Genomic DNA, 26314 nt, shown 5'->3' on the forward strand with positions numbered 1-26314 from the left:
GTGGAGAAAAGGGAACCCTCTTGCACTGTTGGTGGGAATGTAAATTGATAGAGCCACTATGGAGAACAGTATGGAGGTTCCTTACAAAACTAAAAATAGAATTACCATATGACCCAGCAATCCCACTACTGGGCATATACCCAGAGAAAACCATAGTTCAAATAGACACATGCACCCTAATATTCATTGCAGCACTATTTACAATAGCCAGGTCATGGAAGCAATCTAAATGCCCATTGACAGATGAATGGGTAAAGAAGATGTGGTACATATATACAATGGAACATTACTCAGCCATAAAAAGGAATGAAATTGGGTCATTTGTAGAGACGTGGATGAATCTAGAGACTGTCATACAGAGTGAAGTAAGTCAGAAAGAGAGAAAGAAATATCGTACATTAACGCATATATGTGGAACCTAGAAAAATGGTACAGATGAACTCGTTTGCAGGGTAGAAGTTGAGATACAGATGTAGAGAACCAACATATTGTCACCAAAGGGCAAAAGTGGCGGGGGGTTGGGGGCTGGGGGGATGAATTGAGAGATTGGGATTGACATATATACACTAATATGTATAAAATGGATAACTAAAATGAACCTACTGTACAAAATAATTAATTAAATAAAATTCAAAAAAAAAGAGAAGAAATAACATGTGTTGGTGAGGATGTGGAGAAAAGGGAACCCTTTTGTGCACTGTTGGTAAGAATGTAAATTGGGCGGCCGCTATGGAACACAGGATGGAGGTTCCTCAAAAATTTAAGAATAGAACTACCATATGATCCAGAAATTCCTCTTCTGGGCATTTATCCAAAGAAAATGAAAACACTAATTTGAAAAGATATCTGCACTTCCATGTTCATTGCAGCATTATTTACAATAGCCAAGGCATGGAAGTAACCTAAGTGTCCATCAATGGATGAATAGATAAAGAAAAAGTTTATATATATACATATATATAATGAAATATTATTCAGCCATAAAAAGACGGAAATCCTGCCGTTTGTGATAATATGGATGGACTTTGAGGGCCTTATGCTAAGTGAAATGAGTCAGACAGTGAGAGACACATCGCAGTATGATATCACTTATATGTGGAATCTTAGAAAAAAACAAATCCACCAGGCTCAAAGATACAGAGAACAAATTGGTGGTTGCCAGAGGAGGATGGTGGGCAAAATGGGTGAAGACAGTGAAAAGGTACAAACTTTCAGTTATAAGATAAATAAGTTCTGGGGATGGTAATGTACAGCCTCGTGACTACAGTTAATAAAACTTTACTGTATATTTGAAAGCTGGTAAGAGAGTAGACCTTAAAATTTCTCGTCGTAGGAAAATATATAACTATTTGTGGTGATGGATGTTAACTCGACTTACTGTGGTGATCATTTTATAATATCTACATATATCAACTCATACGTTGTATACATGTGTTGTACAATATAATGTTATGTCAATTGTATCTCAATTTTTAACACAGTGATGGAGGAAGCTAAACTAGACATGAATGATGTGGGGTGTGATGGAGGCTTGCTTATAATGTCTTGCTTTTGCCTGCATTCATTTGTACACCAATATTACTCGACCACTAGACAGTGAGTTCCCTGAGGACAGGTCTGCCTCTTACACATTTTTTTCATATCCTCCAGTATCAGGCAGAATAGAGACATGGACATACTCAATAAATATCTACTGAGTTGACTTAAACTGAATCCTAACTAACACAGACTTGAAGTTGTGTTATCTCCCTTTATCAATGGATTTTAATTGCACTCATTAAACAAATGAGGATCTTTCCAATTCCGACTATGGAAAAGCAGCTGCGATTAAAGCAGATATGAGAGAGGGATTACGTGATTACCTCTATGTAGCATGTGTGACTTAAATAATATCAAGATATTTTAGAACTGTCAAAAATATTATGATGATTGTATTTTAAATCAATTAGCAAGTTTAATTGTTAACAATTTATGGCAAATGCAAAAATAATGTGGTAGGTAAACATGTAAGAAAAGTTAAATTAATCTCTTACACAGGATTAATTCTTTGGTTGGAATTATGCCTTTTCCTCTGGGGCAATTTTATATTAAGTGGATCCTTACTGTTTATAGGCTTATTCCTCTTGAGGAGTTAAAGACTTGTGGCTTAGTAGCCTTTATAACATAGCACTGCTTAATTGCTTTGCTTTTAAGGAGAAATTTTGATTTGAATGTTTTGTTTTTTACCTTTTTCCAGTAGAACCCCTACAGGCGCTTTCATGATTGAAGGTCTTGTTGGTCAAATTGACTTTTTCCAAAACTCCAATATGTGTGTGTGTGTGTTTAGTATTTTTATTGAGATATAATTCACATATCACATAATTGACCCACTTAAAGTGTGTCATGAAATTGGGTTTTAGTCCAATAGATATTTTGATACCTTTTCAATCAGAGATAGCAGTAATATTAGCAGCTTGGCTAATTTCTCTCTTCTTTGGGCCTCAATTTTTCTCCTCTGCAGTTTACAGTTTCATATTCCCAGGATTTGTCATAACTCTGCACCAAAGACTTTAAAGAATCAATCAGTTGGCATCTGCTGTTGAGGAATTAAGGACTCAGAACTGGAAAGAACCAACGGATCCAGCGCCAACAATACAAGCTGGTAAAACCCTTTGCTACCTGTATTCTCACATAATGAATAAAATATAGTATAGAAGACAACCCAACACACTACTGTACAGATTAAAGAGGTTACATAAAGGTTGGCTTCCTTTCTTTTCTTTCCTCATCCAATTCTATAAGGTAGAGCAAAAAAAAAAAGTTATGAACAAAGTTCTTGGGATATGAATGGGCCATATAGGGATGCAAACCAACACAAGCCTGGAAAGTTATGAGGGGATCCAGCAAAGCCACTGGAGTAACCGAAACTGTCTCCTGCCCAGGACTGACTTTGCTGAGGAGCTGATCACTCCCCCACCCACCTGCTGCCCCTGCTATTATAACATCCCCCTTCAGTAGAGCATATATTTTTCAGGGAGAAGAAATCTAAAAAGGGAATATAAAGGGAGGTCATTCTTTTTATGCCCAAGAAACCTTTAAACAAATTACATTCTGAATTTATCAACTTACTTACTTTCTCTTCCAAGTGAAAAAAATCTGCAAAGAATTTACATCAAATTTTACACAGGAAAAAAATTTAAAAGGCCAATTAAAAAAAGGCCCGTAAAAGCATTTGCTGGAAGCATTGTTTCATTTGCATGTTTTTATCTGCATGTTTTTTTCTGAAATATTTACAATAAATAACTTGAAATGAGCATGCTCTTGCTTCTAGAAAATGACTTTTTTTTTTTTCAGTTTAAAGTGAATTTATGGTCTGAAAACAGTCAGTTATTTAGTAGAAGAAGCAAAATGTTCTCTCCAGTGCAACAACCTGTTTTTCTCTTAAGGAAGAGAACTTATTCCTATTCCATGCCTACAAGTCAAAGAACTTTCTGTTGTCCAATATTATTTCCTACAGACAGAGCCTCCTGATGCAGGAGCGATGGAAAGAGCTAGATCAACAACCCTCTGGCCAGACGCTTGGTAGAGGGAATATTCTCCTTGTCGAATTAAGCTTTGCTTTCAAATGGATGAATAGTTTTTTTTTCTCTGAGAGTGAATAGGAATCGAAAGAGAGTGCTTTGGCTTCACTGAGAAATCCGCAAACATTTCTCAGAATTTGTTAGCATGGATGGCGCCAGCAAAACAGAATTTAGACAGTGCTCTGGGAACTGGATAGTCTCAGCGAACTGGCAATTCACACTGTGTCCTCTAACATCACATCTGCCTTCCAGCGATAGCAAACTTTACTCCTGCGAAAACAAAGCGATCCCACAAGGAATGACTTATATTGAACACTTTTGCTTCTGTTTTCCGTCTCTGTTTTTCCAGGGTGAGCACTCAACCAGGACTAAACGAAGAGGTGCATTCCTAGTTGACACAGGGGACATATTTTGTGTTTTCTGGTGCCAAAACACACCAAGGGATTAGGTGCTAGAATGGAAAATGAGTTTTCTCCATTTCCTGATTACTTTCACAGGTGTTCTTATTATCTTTAACTTCCCTCTTATAAAATACACACACTCACTGAGAGAAATGACTGGGTTCTCTATTAATACCTGATAATAAGCTTTATATCTTGGTTTTCACAGGAAGAGAAGACTGCATTAAGTGCTTGGAACTCACTGCTGCAAGATACAGGGAAGAACTGGAAACTGTGGGTAAGCTAAGTGGCAAGGATAAAATTTCCCTTCAAGCATATGACTACCAGGAAAGCTATAAACTACCAGAATCAAGATATCATGGGTTATCATCAGGAGTAAATCAAGCAATAACTATTTTGAAACGGATGCTAGATAGGAAATACAGTCCTCTGCTCACAAGTGTGGGATGGTAATCCAGCAATTTTTTTATATTCTTATAATCACTAAAGCCCATTTGCCAATACTAACATTTGAGTAATTACAAGGGAAGACTGAGGTATATTCTATCCTCTTGATAGCCTTGGAAAGCAAGGCTGGATTTGCAAAGAAGGCTTAAGAAAACAGGATATCATTGTAATCTATCGCAGATAAACCCTTGTCTCTAGTTAGCAACGTTGATAATCCCTGGGTGACAGGACTCCTTGGGACTTCTGGCTTTCCCTTGTCCCCAGGTCTATGCAGATGTAAACACCCTACGGAGGCCGACTTTGCAAAGGTAGTATCACCAAGCCTGAGATAAAATAAAAATGATGCAGCTAACACTCATCTTTTGCTTACCAGCTCTCAAATACTTGGCTTTAAAACTCATGGATTTCTACATTTTGTTACAAAAAATGTTTACAATGTGCAAAAGGATGGGAAAAGAGCAAAACGGAGATCAAGGTGACTGATGTTAATCAGAAAGCTGAATGTTACCAAAAGGGTTGGGAGCCTGCAAGGCGAAAACATAAACAGTGCTCTCAACTATCCCTCAAAAGTCATCTTCCAGATGTATAAAATTTCAAATGGGTTGCTGGTCACAATATTTTTTACTGTTATACATATATCACTGTCATCAAAAGCAGTTATCTTCTAATACCAAGAGAGTAATTTAATAATATTGAAATTTTACAATATTTAGGTACATGTTAATAATTAGAAAAATATAGAAAATTATATACTATAGACCATATTTTAAAAAATAATATTATTTATATTATTTATGTATTTTTCTAATCATTAACATGATTAGAAATGTATGTATGTAAATGTTCTTAAACATATTAAAACCTGGAGGATTTTACTTCATAGTGGGTCTAGTGATGGAAGAAAAATAAGATCCTCTGTTTATCTTCATTTGGAATTTAACAGGTTTGTGGAATATAAGCAGAAGTATAAGCATAAGACAAATGCACTTAGTAATTTTTAAAATCCTTTCGAAACAGATGTATCTTAATTTCTTCAAAGTCTAGAAGGGTCTAAGCCAGGAATTAAGTAGCCCTGAACAAGAAGTGAGTGAGTTTGATGACAAGAACAGTTGAAATGACCATCAGAAGACGTGGCTTCTCCTGACTCTGCCATGAGCCACCGGGGGACCCTGGCCAGCGCAATTAACACACACTTATCGGGGATCATGGAAGACTTTGTTCATTGGAGGGAACAAAAAGGCGAACAAGATCTGGTTCCTGCCTGCATGAAGTTCATGAGCTGAAAGGGAAGATAAGACATACAGTCATAACTTACAGGTGGCAGAAGGAGAATAAGAGAAGCAGAAACCAAACCCCAGGAGAACACAGACAAAGAAAAGGCTACTTTCTGGCTAAAGAGGAGAGAGTTTGGAGGAAGGTTTTCTGGAAGAGTAACATCTGAAATGGCCTTAAGGAAGGTCCCAAGATTCTGACAATGAATCCTAAGGGTACAGGGCCTTTCAGAAGCAGTGGAAAAAAACCTTGAAGAGTGAAGTCAAGTTCGTGGCTCTCGGGCTGCAGTCAGGGCCCAGGTGTTTGTTAGCCTGGAAAAGAGCCCACCAGGCTCACTTAATCCCCAGAACTCCGTTTTGGACTCAAAGCCACTGGCCTTCCTCATTACATCATCTGACCCGCTCTGCTGATGTCTGTGTCTGTGACACTTGCAACAGGGATTCATAATTATCAAGGTAAGAAGTCTAGACAGAACTTTCTAAAGAAGGCAGAGAGCCAATGGAAGCTGAATCAGGAAGCATCAGGATCGCAGCTGTGCCTTAGAAGGAAGCCTCTGGCAGCCCTGTGGGAAGAGACTGAAGGAAAAAGGGCCGGTGGCCGAGAGACAGTGCTGGAGAGGCAAGCCTGTGGGGAGGGCTGACTTGGACCTGTGCTAGGGGAGGAATGGCGACAAAGGGGAGGTGTGGATTTCAGAAACAGGGCAGGAAGGATTTGACAGTTAACTGGATAATCTGGTGGGGGAAGTGGAATCCATGGTTAACTTGAACTTGACAGCTTCAGTGTCTAGATGAATGCCACTAATAGAAAAAAAGAAAAGGAACAAACGTGGTGAGGAAGATAATGTATTCAATCCTGTGAGTCTGAAGAGCTTATAGGATTTTGAAATGGGAAAATCTAGAGTAGTGGTTCTCAACCAGGGACAATTCTGTGCCTCCCTTCCCCCCGCCCCCCCACACACAGGGGACATTTAGAAATGTCTGGAGACATTTGGGGTTGTCATCTCTGCGGAAAGGGATGCTGCTACGAGAGCATCTAGTAGGTTAAGTCCAGGAATGCTGCTAAACATCCTAAAATACACAGGACAGTCCCCCCACAAGAAAGAATAATCCAACCAAAAATGTCAATAGTGCAGAAGTTGAGAAATCCTGGTCTAGAGGTAGTAGGAACTTCCTATCTGGAATTTTAGAAGGTAGGAATGGAGAGAAATGAGAACTCTTAGTCACTGACACTGCAGTGAGAAACATGGGAGAAAATTAAGCACACTGACAGTGTGTGGAAAAGAAAGGCAGATGGTTGATAAGATCCTACACAATATCACCTTGCTGGCAAAATGCGTTTCATCGGGGTGAGGTGATGTCACAAACACTTTCATATCTAAAATGCAATGACTGATGATTGCTCTCAGGGAGTGTGTACCTAAGAAGGTAGACATAGATGAGGTAGTAAATCAAGGGACACATCAATTCAGTCAGGAATGTCCCCAATATCCTAAACCCTGAAGACACCTTCCAGTCTACTGTGGAGAAACACTGTATGTGGTCTATGATTTTCATCTGCAAATTTATTATAACTTGGTCATGGAACGACATGACTGTAACAGAAAAAATTGAAAAGCAGCAGAAGAAAAAGGAGGAGGAGAAAGAAAAGGAGGAAGAGGAGATAGGCCAAAAAAAAAGAAGGAAAGAGGAAAGCGAAGGAAAACAGGAAAAAAGAGGTGGAAGAGAAAAATGACAAGAGAAACAAGGGAAGGGAAGGGAAGGGAAGGGAAGGGAAGGGAAGGGAAAGGAAGGAAAAGAAGTGAAGAAGCACTGTAGAGACATCCTCTAAAAGGCAGGCTAAATACCGTGCGAGGGCAGTTCTACGGAACCAGACCAGTGGCCGCTCTCGATCAGTCCACAGAACTGTGATACGGGCCTATATTCCGTGGAAAGAAAGAGCTGCTTCTTGAACAGCGTCATCACTGTTGATGACGCTATAATAACACAAAATGATGAAAGAGTAACCAATACGTATACAATTCTCCAGTATTTAAATAAATAAATGTTGCCAGAACTCTGTTCCAGGCGGCTTGGCAGGTGTAGGAAAGGAAGCCAGAGCAGGACAGGAGATGAGGGGGCAGCGTGGTGCTCCGAAAGGAAGGAAAGCCCAAAGGTGCATTGCGTGCAACCTGGCAGCCTTGGACTGATGAGCAGAGGCAAAAAAAGTCTGCAAGGAACAACTAGAAGATGGATCTTTCCCATTCAAATGATTATGTCGTCCGTAAAGACAAGGTACATCTGGTAACAAAAGGTCACAGTAGCAGACCAGAGAAGGCATTGCTGATGAGGAAGGAGTGTGAAGGACGTGTGCACAGGGCAGGAGCCAACATGAGTGTGCCAGAGACAGACAGATCTTGAATTCCAATCCTGGCTCCACCATCGGCTAGCTCAATGCTCTTTGCAAGTAGCAGAATGTCTCTGAAACTTAGCATCCTTTCTGGTAAAACGTGAATGATAAGGCTTCCCAGGAGTGATGATTAAATGAGATCATGTATGTAAAGTATTCAGCACAGCAGCTGGTGCTGGGATAGGGACTCTGTTAGTGGTAGCTGCTGTTAAATAATGTCTAAATTCGATTACTCTAAGCAATGACTGAATAAGAAAGAATAGGACCCACATTACAAGGCAACCCAAATAGAATACATGAAATAAGGTGGCACATTTGAAAACTGAAATCTTCATTTTCTAAAATAAGCAAGTTAACTTGTATGAATTCATAAAACTGGAAGTGGCCTTCAGAACTCTGTTCAAATTTCTTCATTTACTGATGGCAAAATTGGAAAAGGAAATGAAAAGACTATTGTGGTTTGGATGTCCATGAGCCAAAAAAAGATTTTAATTAAAGGAAAGTTACTCATCATTCTTTTATATAACACAAGATGAAGGTGAAGTTAGAAAATTACAGTTCACAATTTTGTAAATACACACAAATACATATGTGTATATATATTGATACATACATATGTGTATCTATATTGATACATGCATATATGTATATATAAATATACACACACATATACAATATACATGTATTTTTTAGAAATGAGAGAGCTAATCTGGGGAGACATCAGGCAGACAGTTATCCTTAGCCTTCTGTGAACTCGACTACCCTACATCACCCGAATCCACCCATTTGTAAATATATCTGATAAAGTTCTTGGAAGCTTCGTGCAATGCTGAATAAAGGAGCGTCAGGATCAAACTGGTGATTATCAAGAAGATGCTTCCCCCAAACTACAGCCAGGTCACTCACCTGTCCAGGAGCAAGTTAGGAGCAAACAGGAGCTTCCCTGGGTGCTCCATGGAGCGCCAGACAAGACCAATCATGAGAATCTCTAGCCAGGCACATTCCAGAAGGTGGACCTGATCATGGAGGGTCAAATCCACAAATCCTGAAACAAGACAAGAAAACCCTGCTGACTCAAATGAAAAGTAATGCAACCAGGGATTTGAAGTGGTAGGGTCTATTTTTCATTAGATGGGAAAACATAAATTAGAAGCACACAGTAGGAAAGTCAAGTAACTATTTTTTAAACCTAGCATATCAATGAACTTTACTGTGGCATTCTTTTAATGTCTTAGTGTCATATCTACAGAAATATACTAACTTAAGCAACCCACTTAGTTTTCTATAACGGTCTGAACTTAGTGTTAAAATGTGTATGCTTTTTACTTAGACATTTCTAATAGCCCTATGTGATCATTACATTTCATTTCTGTTTCAGCTGAAGATATTTAGGTGCAGGAAATTTAAATTACTTGCCCTAAACCAAATAGGAATTGGAGCACAGGCAGGACCAAAGTCACTAAATTTCTACCTCTTTGCTTCATCACTAAGCCATGCTCTTTTTTTCACACCATGGAAAAGAAAGACTAATGCAGTAGAATGTGTAAATAAATCACTCGGGAGAGAATGAGTCAGATGAATAAAAGTGACATTATGGTTACTTCTGGTAATAAACACTAAAAAGTGTCCTTGTTTTCCAATGGCGTATTGGGAGAGTAAAGCTTTCTCCAATCATCACTGAAAATATGGTGGATGCCTAATAGTAATAATAATAGTGAGAAGAAGGAGGGGGAGAAGGAGAAGAAGGGGAAAGAAGAGGAAGATCAATTGATTGAGCCTTTACTATGGGTTAGAAGCGATGCTAAGTACTTCCCATACCAATTTTTAAAGTATTTATTAACACAATAATTCTCAGAGGTAGGAACTCATGGCGATATCATTTTACAGATAAGGAAACAGATGTTCAGAGAGCTTATATACTAGTTAAGGTCAGAGATGGAAATATAATCTCCAGAACCTATGTCCTTGACCACAAGTGACAGTACTTCTTATGTGCTGCAATTAATTGTAGACTTTGGATCAAGTGACTAAATAAATCTAACCACACAAATTAAGACATGTCAGAGTGACAAGGGCATTGCATAAACAAGATGTCCATAAAGTTTGCTCCTTTCCAAATAGGTTCCCTGTTCTTTTGTCCTGAGGTACCCCCATCACATTTCCTTCCCCTCTCTCTCTGCCCTCAACCCTTTGTTCTCTCTTATGCATGAGATGGGTCTAGGAATCCCATTTTTCTTTGTCCTCTTCTTTAATTTTTTCTCACTAATATTATACTTTTATTAGTTATCTATACTTGTATTTACTAAAAAGCCAAAATGTAAGTTTATTTTCCTTAAGCAGTAGTAGCGATGGTTTGCCTACTGAATGTTTCTTCTTGGGGGTGTTGATTAAAGAATCAGCATTAAACAATTAGCTCATCATTTCTTATATACTTAAGTGCCATCTTTCATATAATCCTTACCACCAAGTAGATGATATCCACATAGAGAAACCCAAGGTGGAGAAAGACCTCAGAGTGTAAGCCCCCGCTAGCCACCATCCCATAACCAAGCCTCATTAACCCTATCTTTGAAGTAACCATAAAATTCTTTTTCTCCTTTCTATATTTCCACCATTACTGCATTTATTTAATTCTCCAAGAGTCTCTCATCTTTTTGCCTTCTTTAACTCAGCATAATTATTTTAAGACTTACCTATGTTGTTACATGTATAAATAGTTGACTCTTTTCATTGCTGAGTGGTATTCCACTCAGCAATAAAGAACAGTTGATTCTTTTTATTGGATATAGCCAATAAATAAATACAATTTATCCTTTCATTGGATATTTGATTAACTTCAGGCTATTACAAATAAAATTGCCATGAGCAATCTATGTACAATTTTTTGTATGGACATATGCTTTCATTTCTCCTGGGTAAATATTTAAGTGTACTATGGCTGGATTATAAGGTAGGTATAGAGTAGGTATATGTTTAACTTTTTAAGAAACTGCTAAACTGTCTTCAAAAGTGATTGTTCCATTTTACAACCCCGACAGCAATGGATGATAGTACCAGTCTCGCCACATCTTCAGCCAATACTTAGTATGGTCAGTCTTTTTCATGTTAGACATTCTGGTAGATGTACAGAGGTATCACACTGGCACTGTGATTTTAATTTGCATTTCCCTAATGACTAATGATATTGAGCATCTTTTCATGTGCTTCTAACAGATCATTATCTTATACTCTATTCACATTAATTATGCATGTGTCTGTAAATCCTTCTAGACTATGTACTCCTTAGAAGCACAAAATGCATAATTCTATCAAATTCTGCTTTTTTCACATCTAAATTTAGTGCACCTTCTGCTACACCATTCAGCCATGCCAAGGCCAATTAACAGTGTAGCATTTATCAGAGCAAGTGTCTTCCCACTGGAAAGGGTGGGTTTCAGTCACACAAAGCGGGACTTGCAACTGGAGAGAAAATGGGCAGTGCTGTTCATAAGAAAAACTAAGGGATTAAAAAACAGTGACTGGGTTTCAGGACTCCTGGGAAGAAAAAGGAACAGATATCCCTACAACTTGGAACTGTTCACCTATAGCATGCTTTGGGTCAAAATGGACTAGCCTTGCTCGGGAAGAAGCAGTGCCTAAGGCAGCAAGAAAGGCTTCTCTTTCTCAGTAGTCAACGTCTAATGGGATAAACCATCTCCAGTGAGCAGTGTTTATAAGGAAAACTCACAGGCAAGTTTTAATTCTTTAAGATTTCATCCCAATTTTTCAGATAAAGTCTCATAATAGCAATATAAACCTACCCTATAAATCAAACTCACTTTCAGAAATGTTAACATTTGAGAGGTATTTTCTCTCTTCTCATGACGTTCCCTGTTTGATGTGGAAAAAAAATGTAATCCTGTGATAATGTCACCCATAATGAAACCTACACGATGTAATTCAATACCCTCCATAAGCCCCAAACAATCACGCAGGATGACATTTAGAGGGTATCTCGAGAGAGAACTGCAGCCATGTAACCAATCAATTTTGGAAAACCAAAGGAGCACTTTCTGGTAGCAACCTTACATATTAAACTGAATCATACTTTTTAATTCTCATGTCAAAACTTCAGTGCTATTTAAGTCGGACAGTTTTAGTGGTTTTTGGGGAGTCTCAGAAGCTCACCATAACCATTTGTACCACAGAGGTCTGGTGATTATGAAATCTGTCTGAAGTATGTCTGTTAGTGACAGTTTTCAGTCTGAATCCAGCAGAATTGCTGGGTGCTTCCGTTGAAATGATGTAGATCTCTCAAAAAGGAATAGTCTCTTTAATTATCTTTCCCAGCTGTGCATATTGCCTGCAGACAAGGGTTATTGTGTCTCTTCCAAAGTGTCCTCTGCAAGTTCCTGGGGCAGGGCTGCAGGGAGTGTGCAAAACTGTCAATTAACCTTCTCAGTGAACGGGAGAGCTACTGAAGGAAGTTACTGGATGGAGTGTCTCTTCCAATATACTGATCTCAATATTATTTTAACCATACAGGAGCTGCATGCTCTTTTGGTGTAGAATAAATGTCCTTTAATACTCTCAATTCATATACAGTGAAGAAAAATAATGTAATAAATCCCAAACAAAATTATACTGGGCCAACTATCTATAGACACCGAGTTTCAACCCTTTGGCTTATTTTCCTTTGAAACAGGAAGAATAATCTATTATGCAACTTCAGCTGAATCTATCATAACTTAGAGGCATGCAACAATGCCTTTCTTGAACACTTGAAAGTGTGGCCAGTATGAAGGTGGGAGCTAGCAGCATCTAGGGGATGTGAATAGAGGCATCAGTGACAGAACTTCTTACAGGTGACACAGTGAGACATGATTTACCCCCCATCACTTAGGGACTCTCATTTAGTGCCAGTGGCAAGGGGTCTTCAGGGCTGTGGAATCCACACCAGTGGGGTAGAATGCATACCTCAAAAGTAGTAACAGTAGTTTATTGAGACCAAGTGAAATCAGCTGCAAGGAAATCTCACTTTATAAAATAAAATTTTAAGAGAAAGCGAACATGAGCCTTTATTCTCTAGTCTGCACTTACAGGTCTAGTAATAGAGTATCCAGAGATAGGATATACTGGAAACAGACAGAAATGCTTCAAGTCCTGTTCGCCACCTGTTATGTGGGCAGGGATCTGATGAAGTTGAGGAAGGCCTCTTTCAGAGAAAAAGAGTCTCTCCATACAGACAAGCAGCTTGTTATTTCCAGTCTCATCACCAAGTAAAGATATTTCTGCCTTCTTTCTTCGTTATAAGGTAACTGTTTTGCCTCCAAGATTTTCCACTGCGTTTTGACTGTGAAAGGAGCTCGTGGCATGTCTTCCCCCCTCCCTTGGGCCTCATGAGATCCTAAGCCCTCTTCCCCACTCTGCTAGGGACTGCCATACTAATTGCTTAATTTGCCTTGGCACACAGGAGATACTTAAAGCCTTACCCACTCTTACGGGGTGTGGCAAGACACGGCAAAGTGTGCCGAGAGCCTAAGGCAAAATGATTAATATAATATGAATGCCCCTTAAGTTCTGCAGTGCTGTTGAATAAAAGATAAACCAGAGTGGGTCTTCAGTAGAGGCATGAGAAAAAAAGCGAGGGCTACAGTAATTGTATTTCTTATTTCCATGGAATACAATCTATATGTTATAGATGTAAAACAAAGTAGAATCTCTGTGAAGAAAAAAGCAACTTTTTCCTGGGGAGCAGTTGTCTCAAAACTAGAAGCCAGGTGGTTGGTTCCCTTAGTAAATCCACTGGAAAAATATTAGTTTCCTGACCTTCAAAAAATTAATCATGTTCTCAGTCATATGATGACCCCAATGTTCTCCAAAATGTCAGTTATGTTGCCCATTGCATTCTTTCTGTTTTGCCTTAACTCAGTGAAAGAAGATTTAAATAATTCATCTATTTTCCCCTTGATGCCAAAATAAAATAAGGGTTTTTAAAAAAAAAAAAAGAAAGAAAGAACATATGGAACATGAGATTGTAGCATAAATCAGCTACAAACTGAATAAAACTTGGGATTTCTGAGAGAAAGCCTATAGAACAGATAATGTCAGAACAACCTAGATCCCAGCTCAAATGCTAAGCAGTCTTCACATCCTCCATTTTGTTGTTGCTGTTTTTTTTCTTTTTATCCACAAGATAGTAACTTAATGCCATACTACGAACCATGTACCTCATGGTGTAGTTGACTATAACCTCCCTCCTCCAAATAAAAATATGGAATCTCCTTTATATGCAGCCTTATTATAGAGAGACCCATTAGAACTGTGATTCTCATTCTCTAATGCTTTAAGATGTCTCCGTAACATATAAGCATTGAAAAATTCTTTTCTAAGAAATGAATTTAATCCATTTAAATAAATAATGTAATATACCACTCTTACCAAATATGTACCACTGTTATAGAATAAAACGGTATGAGACTATCACTTGTTTAGACATACTGAATCACAGTGCAAGAACATGGGCCTCCTACCAAGCCTGCCCCACATCACATCCCTGTGTATTCTGGCTTTCCTCCGCTATAATAAAAGGAAGTGTTCCCAGGCCCCCTCTGGCAAACATCACCTATCCAAAGCCCTTATGCAAACACCGTACTCAATATCCACCTTGCCAATACCAAGCGGACACTTTCCAGAGGCTACAACAGCCTCACCCTCAGGCCTGATTATTAGGTATTTCCAAGTCACTTCCCAAGATGTAACTCTTTGGAAGGTACACACCCTCCCTTCTCCCCCAACAGAATGAGGAGGACAGAAGTAATTAAAAGACAATGAACCAAAAAGACACGTAGACCTGGCTTGAAATTATTCCGTGGCCCACGGTCAGTTACTTAAGGTCTCTGAAAGCTCTTCCCATCTGTAAAATAATCACTTTGGGTTATTGTAAAACTTAAGGAGTTAGCAGATGTCTCAGTTCCAGAGTGGCTACTCAATGAACATTTGTACTCTTCCCTACTTCATCCCAACAGGCTGGAACTTCTGTCCAGTAGAAGGGAAGACCACTTTTGCAACGTACCAAGAGAAATGTTTGGTTTTAAAATATTGGAGATTTAGAACTTCAAACTTAAATAGAGCACTTTGTGTTTGCCCTAAATCATGACGTCATGTTGTGTTTTCTGTTTATTTTTTCTTTTTATTTATATGTAAAAAATAACCTAATAAAAAGGATAAAAGACTTCCTGGACATCAAACAGTTCTTACAAAACAACATTTTCATGACTTAAAAGTGGAGGGAACATGAGCATGTGGGTTATATTTCTCCTAAAATACATATGTGAAAAAATGAAAAAAGAAAGCACGTTTGGGCTTTTATTATACTCAAAGCATTTCAAGATGTTTAGCAAATCCAGAATGCAGCTGTCTTCATGCACCCCTCCCCGACCAGCCCCAATATAAGTGGCCCATGGCTTTCTATTGAACTCAGCAGACCTCCACTGAGGTCCTTTGTTGCTCCTTATTTGCCTTGGGGTAGAGAGAATGAATCTTACACTTGAGGTGACTACATGCATTGGGAAATACAGTGGTATTCTCAAGGCAATGCTAAGCAATAAAAACCAGTGGTAAGTGAAGAACTGAATGTGACAAAGTTGACGTTTTTTAAAATCTGTCACGTTTAGCATAGTTGACAGCCAAATTAATTTGAGTAAAGATCGAAGAATTCAGCCCAGAGGTTTTTAAATAAACAAAGGTACTGCCTTTAAAATTACTGGAGCGTCCTTCAAACACCCCTTACTTAGAACACCATATGTTGAAAGAATTACAGATGATGAAAGTCATGATATCTATATAGATCCACGAACTTTCCAATCTTGACTCTGCAAACTGACAAGAGTGTCATGTTTTAGCTGACACTGTATGATGAAGACGCTATGACATCATTACTAATCCCTTCAGAACAGTGCAGCAGAGCTTAACACATTTTACTCTGTGACTTATTTTTATGTGTACAGATTCAAAGGTAGAGTTTCTAAGGCACATCCAAAAGAAAAACCAACACCGCTGTCTGCGGTTATTCTCCTTCTTCCCCAGTTTTATCTGAATGAAAGACAAACAACAGAGAGCTTGCTTGGGAGGATCTGAGATATTTCCCAGACATCTCTCTTACAATGCATACATGAGAGATAAACTAAATGCAGAAAATTGTCCTTCCTCTGAAAAGATCTTAGGTATAATGAGTAGATTACTCACTGAGAAAGGATATCCAAAGACAACACTGGCTTCAAGTTTGCTCAATTGTTGCTTGGTGTTTTGTTTTTTTTTTTTGCGGTACACAGGCCTCTCACTGTTGTGGCCTCTCCCGTTGCGGAGCACAGGCTCTGGACGCGCAGGCTCAGCGGCCATAGCTCACGGGCCCAGCTGCTCCGCGGCATGTGGGATCTTCCTGGACCGGGGCACGAACCCGTGTCCCCTGCATCGGCAGGCGGATTCCCAACCACTGCGCCACCAGGGAAGCCCCTGTTGCTTGGTTTTAAACACCCTCCCAGAACTATATTCAAGGAACCACACTCCTTATAATGCTTCTTTGAAAAATTGTTAGACTTTCCCACAAAAATGTATTCAGAGTCTACTTCAAAAATTTTCTAGAAGATTTTCCTCGCTTCAGACATCAGCCCACATTTATTGTTTAGTCATCGTACATGTCTCTGGATATGCATCTGTGTGTGTGAACTATTGCGGTTACATTTTACTCAACAACCAGTATTTGACTATGTTTACACATCAATGTATAGGAAAAAAAAAAAAAAAAAAGAAGAAAGTGTATGGAAATAAATTACCTCTGATCTAGAGAGGTAATTGTAGAACTTCTCTGATTAGAAAGAAAAAATGGAGCACCTCAAGACTTTAAGTTTAGAATTACATATTGTAGCATATGTAAAATAATTTTAATACAAAGAAGGAAGTATTCTTGACTTAAAAGCTGAACTTCATAAAATATTTCCCTTAACCTTTATTTAGTGATTTAGTTTACCACACTCCTTTAAATGGCTAGATACGTATTTTCTTATTTTTCAAAGGTTCGGTATGTCTTAATTCTGATCACAGCATGTGTGAACTTGTGAAATGCTGACTATATCCCTTTAAAAAATTAGGTTCTCAATTTTTGTAGTAGGTGGATGTGAGAAAATGTCACTGCATCTTTGGTAAAGGAGTGGATAAAAGGTATTGAGCTGCATCCCGCATGTAAGCAATCATTTATTTGGCAAATTTCTCTCGAAATGTAGTAACAGGAAAAGGTTTTCCTCTCCTAAAGAATTAATGCGCTCCTTTTCGTTGGAAAATAAGAACACCAGAGTTTCTTACAGACTGCACAAAGCCCTCCCATCAAGAAGCACAGACATTAATACAATGTTCAAAAGCAGTAATAGTTTTCCCTGTTTCCTGGGAAAATTATTGCCTGAGTCCTGCTTTTTCTGATCTTTTTTTTTTTTTTGCGGTACGCAGGCCTCTCACTGTTGTGGCCTCTCCCGTTGCGGAGCACAGGCTCCAGACGCACAGGCTCAGCGGCCATGGCCCACGGGCCCAGACGCTCCGCGGCATGTGGGATCTTCCCGGACCGGGGCACGAACCCGTGTTCCCTGCATCGGCAGGCGGACTCTCAACCACTGTGCCAGCAGGGAAGCCCTGATCTCACTTTTGCCTGTAGTGTTGAATTACTAGGCACCTTGTATCAGACTTTGCAAAGTAGATAGAGGAATAAATCATTAAAATATGTATACTTGTTTTCACACACACATAATTATCCTTTTTTTCCCCTCCTTTTAGCAATAAGTAAGGTATGTGATGACAGATAAAGTCAGGAGAAAAGAACTAATCTCACAACTATATCTGACTCTAGAAAGAAAAATAGGTCAGGACTTTCAGGTATGAAGATCATACTTGGGGATCAAAAAAAATGTCCCTCAGAGAAAACAAAGCAGATGGCAACTCTACCTTGTTACCAAGCCCATCTGTATTACACTCGGGGCCTTGGTTCATGAAGAGATGGTTGTCATGACAATAAGCATTTGAGAAGAGTTCTGGAGAAGCTGATGGATTTGAGAGTGTCTCCTAGCTTCCCAATTTTCCAAACACACACAAAAATCCCATCCCCCCACCCCATCCTCCAAATAAACAATTCTATTACTTCTTGTGTTGGCTACAATTATCCTATATTGATGTTACAAAATTTTGCACTCTCATGTCAAAATCCTCCTTGGAGGTACAGAACAGCTCTTTACGCTGATACAGCACAGCTTGAAAGTAAACTGGTCTTTTATTTTTATTCAGCAAAGCAACTGTATTAACTACAGCTTAATTTTTTTCTTTCCAAGCTCAGAAAGAAATCAATTTCAGCTTAAATGAGAAAGGGGAAAAAAGTAAAAGAAATTATTTTCCAGTTTCTGAGAGTAGATGGCAAACTAAAGAAGGAAAAATATTAATAAACTATAAAGTGCTTAAGACTGTCCTTTGACATGCTTGTCAAATGGACAGGAAGGCCAGCACCGCGGAGCGATTCTGAGATCTCTGATAAGGAGCACGGGCTGGCTGCGTTTAAAAGTCAACAAGCACTTGTACCCTGGAACATACATTTTTTCCTGTGTACCTCATAGCAGACCTACAGAAGCATTTCAAATACTATTGTCATCAGTCTGAGTTTTCTGGGTACCTGCATGCTCCCCGTAAACACTACAAATGTCATCAACACAAAGATTGAAGGAGAAGCGGACAATCTCCTTTTAGAGCAAGTTCCCCAAACAACTGAAAAATGATGATTTCTTCCTACCCCCACCCAGCTAAAGTCCCTTAATGAAACCAAAATTGATGACTATCTTATAATTTTAGAGAGTGTTTCCACACACACACACACACACACACACACACACACACACACACACACACACTTGATTTAAAAGCTAGAGGAACACCTGTTGTTGCCAATTACCCAAGGACATCTCGTTCTAGAATGAATTAGGAGCAAAAAAAAGAGGCTTATTCTCCCTTTCCTATAGTTAAATTCAGAAGGTTAAAATGGGAGTTTTGCAAGCCAAAATCATCAAGAAGTAACAGAAATGCTGAGTAAAAAGTCACATAACAACACCTCTCCTGAGAAACCAGAGGACAAGATACAGGGCCCCACACCAAGAAGAGGCAGGGCCACAAGTCTGGGGCGGTGGAGGCCTGCGGGTCTCACAAGCACATGGGGATTTATTTTGAAAAGTTTGCTTCCTCTGTTCCAGGCGTCCCATAGTGCCCCACTTCCCACATTCTTTCCATTATCCTACACAAATTTCAGCCCCAGAGAGGACAAGCAACAAAAGGATGGAGAAAGAAATATTTCAGCCTCTTCCACCCCAGATCTGAAGTCAATGAACACTGACCTTATATACACCATTGCTGAGAGGCCATAAGGAGATGAGAAAGCCAGAGACTATATTTCTTTCATCCATGGTGGATCCTTTTATAAGCATAGCAGTTCCTGCCAGGCCATTAAATAGCCACTCTAAAAATAAAGTGGGTAGCTAAGCAAACCTCAAAGAGAGATTCTCTAAGTACCAATTACCTTCAAAGCAAGAACTATTCCATTTGTTCGCTAACTCAACACGGCCCGTGGCTTGGTATTGGGTCCCATCAGTAATGCTGACTACCTAAGGTTTACAACAGGAGTTACAATGATATTTCCTCATAAAAGTAGAGAGTAGCTGTATTAGTTTCGTAGGGCTGCCATAACAAAGTACCACAAAGTGGGTGGCTTAGAAAAACAGGAAACAACAGTTCTGGAAGCTAGAAGTCTGAACTCAAAGTTTCAGCAGGGCCACGCTCTCTCTGAAGACTCTAGGATAGAGTCTGTTCCATGCCTTTCTCTTAGCTTCTGGGGTCGCTGGCAATCCTTAGCATTCCTTGGCTTGTAGATAGATGCATCATTCCAATCTCTCCTCCATAATCACATGGTTTTCTCTGTGTGTCTCTGTGTCTCTTCTCTTTTTGTAAGGACAGCAGTCATATGAGATTAGGGTCCACACTAATCAAGTACGACCTCATCATCTTCTTCTTTTTTCCTTATTTTTTTTTGGCTGCGTCGGGTCTTAGTTGCAGCACACGGGATCTTTGTTGAGGTATGCGGGATCTTTTCATTACCCCACGTGTTCTGCTCAGGCTTCTCTCTAGTTGTGGCGTGCAGGTTTTCTCTCTAGTTGTGGTGCGCAGGCTCCAGGGTGTGTGGGCTCTGTAGTTTGCTGCACGCAGGCTCTAGTTGAGGCACACGAGCTCAGTAGTTGTGGCACGTGGGCTTAGTTGCCCCACGGCATGTGGGATCTTAGTTCCCCGACCAGGGATCGAACTCGCATCCCGTGCACTGGAAGCCAGGTTCTTTACCACTGGACCACCAGGGAAGTCCCAAGTACAACCTCATCCTAACTTGATTATATCTGCAAAGACTGGTTCCAAATAAGGTCATACTCACAGGTGCTGGGGGTTAGGACTTCAACATATCTTTTGGGGGTGTGCAATTCAATCCATAACAGTAAGAAACTGTAAACATTTTACCGCTGACATGTCATGTTCAATATTCACCAAATATTTCTTGAGTATCTCCAATATATATATAAACCTGGCATGAGGCTGGGTACTATCGGTAAAGAGATGGGACAATGTTCTCATTCTCAAATAGCTCCTAGTCTATAGGGGAAGCAGAGAAAATGGACATATGATAATAATGACAGGTGTTAAGTGCCAAAATATAGAAAAATATCTGTGGAGCAGACACCTTAATCTCTGAGGCTGGAGCAAAGGTTATTCCTTGGGCTACTGCATACGCCTTCCCTTCTTCCCAGAACACTCTTCCAAGGACTTCAGCGCTCACAGCATCAAGATCAAGTTCTCATTCCTAGGGTAGCTCTTAACTGTGTGAATGCCTATGTGCTCATTAGCATCACTCACCAGAAAGGAAACAGACTGAGCACAGGGACTATGTCTTGATGACATTATGCCTACAGTACTTAATGCAGTGCCTGGCTGAGAAAAGACCCTTAATAAACACTTCTCTTAATGAATGAGATGATGAATGTAAGTGAATTATCTTCTTGTAGTAGGTGCAGCAATTTGAAGGACTTCTTATAAGAAGGTATCCAGTTTCTCTGGGAAGAAGGAGGAGAGCTCCTTTCTTGGGAAGGAGAAGGAGGTGATAGGTAGGGAGTTAAGAGTAGCAAAGGAGGGGACTGAAATTGTCACTGTGGGAATAGAAAGAAAGCGAGAGTGAGAGGAAGAGAGACAGAGAGAAAGGGAGAGAGAACACGCTAAAGAGGCAACAAGAATATTTGGAAAACTTAGCTGTTAGACCCTCCAATCTCTAAAAATTATTCTAAATGTGGTCATAGATTAAAATAGGAATATATCTTTCCCTTTAACTGGGATATTGTCCTTTTGAGTATAGTGTTGCTTAAGTCTTAAAAATTCAGTAAAATCTATGCATAAACCCAACTTTTTAAGGAGCAAGATGTGAAATTTAAATACCCAACCTTCCCATTAAAAAAAAAATCAACAATACTCACAAATACAGTATTCTTTGGAGTACTTAAAAGCATAAATTAGTTACAGAAAAATTAATTTCTTCACTATTTTGAACACCTACCATGTGTCAGGAACAATACTGATGTTACGGACAAAAAATTTTAATATGTCTTGGTCTCTGACATCAAAGCTAAGGGAAAAGAGAGTCCAATTTAAAAAAAGATTGTAATCACTACTATATGTAAAATAGATAAACAAGGACCTACTGGGAACTATATTCAATATCTTATAACAACCTATAATGGAAAAGAATCTGAAAAAGTATATAAATATATATATTTATATATGCATGTTTATATATAACTGGATCATTTGCTGTACACTTTGCTGTACACCTGAAACTAACACAACATTGTAAATTAACTATACCTCAATTAAAAGTGTTTAAAAAAAAAAAAATAAAATAAAAAAGATTGCAGTGTACTATCTAAGACCACGTTGGAGGTCTGTGCAGGGCTCACTGGAGGCACACAGGACCGGCAGCTATAGTCCAAAGTGGCAAGACTCATATTTCTGATTTGAGTCTGGATGGCATACCTGATGGAAAGGGAGGCAAAGCTACAGAGGGACCAGAGAGGATGGCACGTTCCTGAAACTGTCCCTAGACCAGACAGAAAGCAGGGCAGGCGTGGTCAGAAATGGGGCCAGAGAAGGAAGCTGGGGCCAGGTGGCTTCACCCAGAGGCAAAGAGGAGTCACTGAAGGATTTTAAAGCGAGGAGTATTAACTAGTTAAGTTCATTCTCCACTAGGAGAATGAACCAAAGGAGAGCCACTGATGAGATATTAAGGAAGGTGAATGAAAGGAATTTACCAACTGATGAGATGAAAAAAGGGGGAGAAAAAGCCAAGGATCTCCCGAGTGTCTGGGTGGTAGAGCTGTGGCCACTGTGATGGGCAGACAGAAGCAAGAGGGGGTTCACAGGGGAAGGCAGTGAGTGCCGGGTGGAACATGTTTAGTCTAAGCTTCATGTGACACCACTGCGTAGTAACGTCTGGTGGTTTTGCTGAAACAAGGGTCTGAGGCTGAGAAGCCTGGAAGGCAGGTCGAAATCAAAGATTTGGGTTTTATCAGGAACTAGGTGAGAACTGAATTCATGGGATTGCAGTATCAATTTGAAGGAATGTGCAGAGAAAAAAAGAGACCAAGATGCCATGAAAAATGCCAACGCATCAAAATGATAACATTTTTCCCATACTGGAAACAATGACTTGATAACTTTAAAAAAAAAAAAAGAAAAAAATAGAGCATGGGGCTGGCATATGCTTTCCTTTCTTTGTACTCATTATGTCCAAAGTTGTTAAACAGATGTCCAGAAAGGGAAAAATACACATCTGTTATTTACTGATTCTAAAAAAAAAGAAAAAAGAAAAAACCAACTCTGGCCATGTTTGTGACTTTTTATCAAAATACTTTCAATAATAAGAATTCAAAAACGGCATCAAATACATTGCTTCTTGACCATTGCTGGCTGGGATGCAACACTTCCATCCACTTTCTCACATTAGGAGATGAACATGAAAAGATCACATGTGTTCTTTTTCTTTAACCCCAAAGGGATCCTGAGGGCAGACAGGGTCCCAGCCTCAAGGAGCCAGCTGCAGCTGTGTTCTCCCTCCCCCAGGACCTTGGGAAGGTCCACTTAGGCAGCAAATGCAGCCCTGGCTTTTGCAATGATGTCACCTCGTGCCTCCCAGGAGACCTTGCGCCAGATTTCTCTTTGGGGAGAGGCTGGATGGCCTGACTGCACTGAGGGTGCCAGCCTTGGAGCTGTCCACTGTTCATCCCAGAGGGGAGCAGGCAGAGATGATGGGATAATTTTTTCTTACAAACCTGCCAGGCAAGGTATCAACCTGTAATGAAACTTGAGGAAAATGAAACTCGAAACTGCTTTGTCCATTTTGAATTCTTGGAACTAAAAATATTTTGAACATAATTATTTTTTCTTCTTATGGAGAAGTTGTCTTTATTTTTACAAGTTAAAATTAAAGAGAATATCCATGCCCACTAATGTTGGATTAGTCAGATTTCCAACCTATATTCCACTGTCATAAACCCAAAGGAAAGGATTTCTTTTCTTTCTTTTTTTTTTTCTTTTCCCTTCCGACCACCTATGAAGCAGATAGGAAATCCTCCAGGGCACAATGGGCTAAAACTCCTAATCACACTTTCAATTGCTGTCAGTGTCAAGGTCAGCTTCTCAAATCAGCTTCCAATCTGGAAAGAGGAGCTAAGCCAGAACTGGAGATGGCATGAAGTGGCTCTTTTGATTCCAAGAAATTGTGTTTATCATCATAAACCTGGCTTACATTTCCTAATGAAAATATAATCCGTCTTCAAGACTGCAAGGTCTCTTGTTCTACGTATTTCAGACCACAAATGAGAAAATCATGGGATCACTAAAACAACAAAACCATTCCTCCACACCTTTCCCTCACCACCACACACAAACCAATGGTACATGCACCAAATTAGAGGCAAGATTTATGACTATTTAGCAAGGCAGAAGAGTAGATGTCTTTTCTTGAATACAAAGACATACAGATGCCATCTCTGAAAACGACATAAATTTTTATTCTGTCTCATGATGACAAGACTAGTGATGGTTCTAGAAGAGAATGAACTTATTTTAGGAAATCGCTGTTTGGGCTCTGGTTTGCTCAGGCAATGCTAGAACAAAGAAAAGCATGAGCAGAATTACTACTTTGGGGACTTCCCTGAAGGCACAGAGATTAAGAATCTGCCTGCCAAGGCAGGGGACATGGATTCGAGCCCTGGTCCGGGAAGATCCCACATGCCGCGGAGCAACTAAGCCCGTGCGCCACAACTACTGAGCCCGTGAGCCACAACTACTGAGCCTGCTCACCTAGAGCCCGTGCTCTGCAATAAGTCACCACAATGAGAAGCCTGCGCACCACAATGGAGAGTAGCCCCCACTCGCCACAACTAGAGAAAGCCCGTGTGCAGCAACAAAGACCCAACACAGCCAAAAATAAATAATAAATTTTTAAAAAAAAGAATTACTACTTTGCAGGAAGATCTAATTATGTTTCATATTTATACAAAGAGAATATCTGTTGGCTACCTTCTTAGAGTTCTGTGTTTCTCAATAGGATTTTTAACTTTTCCAATGTAGAATGAGATATTATGAAGATGCAATGTGTGATGGGAGGGACAGTGGGCTTTGCTGAGTTCAGCTTTGCCACTTCCTAGTGATGTGACCTCGGGTGAATTATTTCATCCCTGATGCCTAGCACAATGTCTGCTCGTAATGTATACTCTATGAGTATTTTTTAAATAAATGAATTGCTCTGGGCTTCAGTTATTTCACCTACAAAATGGGAATGATAACAATATCTCTACAGTATATTGCGGTGAAAAATAAAAAGTATCACGTTGCCTGGAAAACACTGGTAGTTGACAAATAAGTGATAGCTATCATTGCTTTAGTTCCTTTTTAATGATCAAAAGTGCCAAGAATATTATGACCAATTTTCTTCTGACACCCTGACCATGAGTTTCATCATCTATAATTTGTAGGTTGAAATACATTTATGACAGGGTTCTTAAACATTTTGCTCAATTTGGAAGTCTGATGAAGTCTATGGACCCTTCTCAGAATGGAATTCTAGATGCACAAAAGCAGATATTTTAAAAATCACAAAATAAAACCAATTATACTGAAATTCAATTATATTTTTTAAGAACTCTGTGTGTCCATGGACCCCAGGTTAAGAACCCCTTGTCGGGGAAGGCTAGAAGTCAATGACTTCCCAGATAATCAGAGGCTGCTGGTAATTTCATGCACATCGCATTACAACAGGGAAGTCCTCTTCCAGCCCCTACTTTTCTTGGAATGCTCTCAAGACATTATTGAAGAGCAATGAGAATATTATTAACTATTGGAATGCTTTGTGCATATGAGACAAAGAGATCTGAAAAAAAAAAAAAAGGTTGTCATACAGATCTAGTAAAAAAAACCAACTGCTCCTTAAGAGCATGTACAGGAGTTGGCCTTAATGACTCACATTCGATGACTCACCTCATAAGCTATTAAGGGAAATTGTTCCTACCCTTATTTAACTAAAGAATGTCTGTGAAAATTCATCAGGATTTAAAGAGTACAGGTAAATGGCAGTTCTTATAATAAAGATAATTGACTGAATTATAAAATGGCTGAGATATCAAAAAACACATTTGATTTACTTTTAAGAGACAGCAAAATCTACTAATAAGAATTTACACATGAAATAGACAGGCAAAACCTCAAAAATACATGCTTCTCAACTTTCACGTGTCAGATGTATGAGGTTTTTATTTATTTTTATTTTTTTGAGGTACATGGGCCTCTCACTGTTGTGGCCTCTCCCGTTATGGAGCACAGGCTCCGGACAAGCAGGATCAGTGGCCATGGCTCACGGGCCCAGCCGCTGCGCGGCATGTGGGATCTTCCCGGACTGGGGCACAAACCTGTGTCCCCTGCATCGGCAGGCGGACTCCCAACCACTGCGCCACCAGGGAAGCCCTGTGTGAGGTTTTTAAATGGCCAGCTGAGAACTGGCCAGGAGGACAAAGTCATTAGCTTTGACATGACCATGATGAGGAGTGGCCAGAACGGATGAGGGCAGAAATGGCCACCCAGCCCACTTTGAAGAACTTCTACGTA

General features: G+C 39.6%; 1 protein-coding gene across 2 annotated transcripts in view; it reads right to left on the bottom strand.

The window, feature by feature from the left end:
• ESR1 (estrogen receptor 1) overlaps positions 1-26314 on the bottom strand; it is a 252454-nt gene that overhangs the window by 71827 nt on the left and 154313 nt on the right. For both annotated transcript variants that reach the window (XM_004263708.4, XM_033404774.2), the window contains one exon: positions 8972-9110. In XM_004263708.4, coding sequence (XP_004263756.1) covers positions 8972-9110 — 139 coding nt within the window. The remainder of the gene's footprint in view (positions 1-8971; positions 9111-26314) is intronic.

The sequence above is a fragment of the Orcinus orca genome, chromosome 12, assembly GCF_937001465.1.
Source record: "Orcinus orca chromosome 12, mOrcOrc1.1, whole genome shotgun sequence".
In the NCBI taxonomy this organism is placed as follows: domain Eukaryota; kingdom Metazoa; phylum Chordata; class Mammalia; order Artiodactyla; family Delphinidae; genus Orcinus; species Orcinus orca.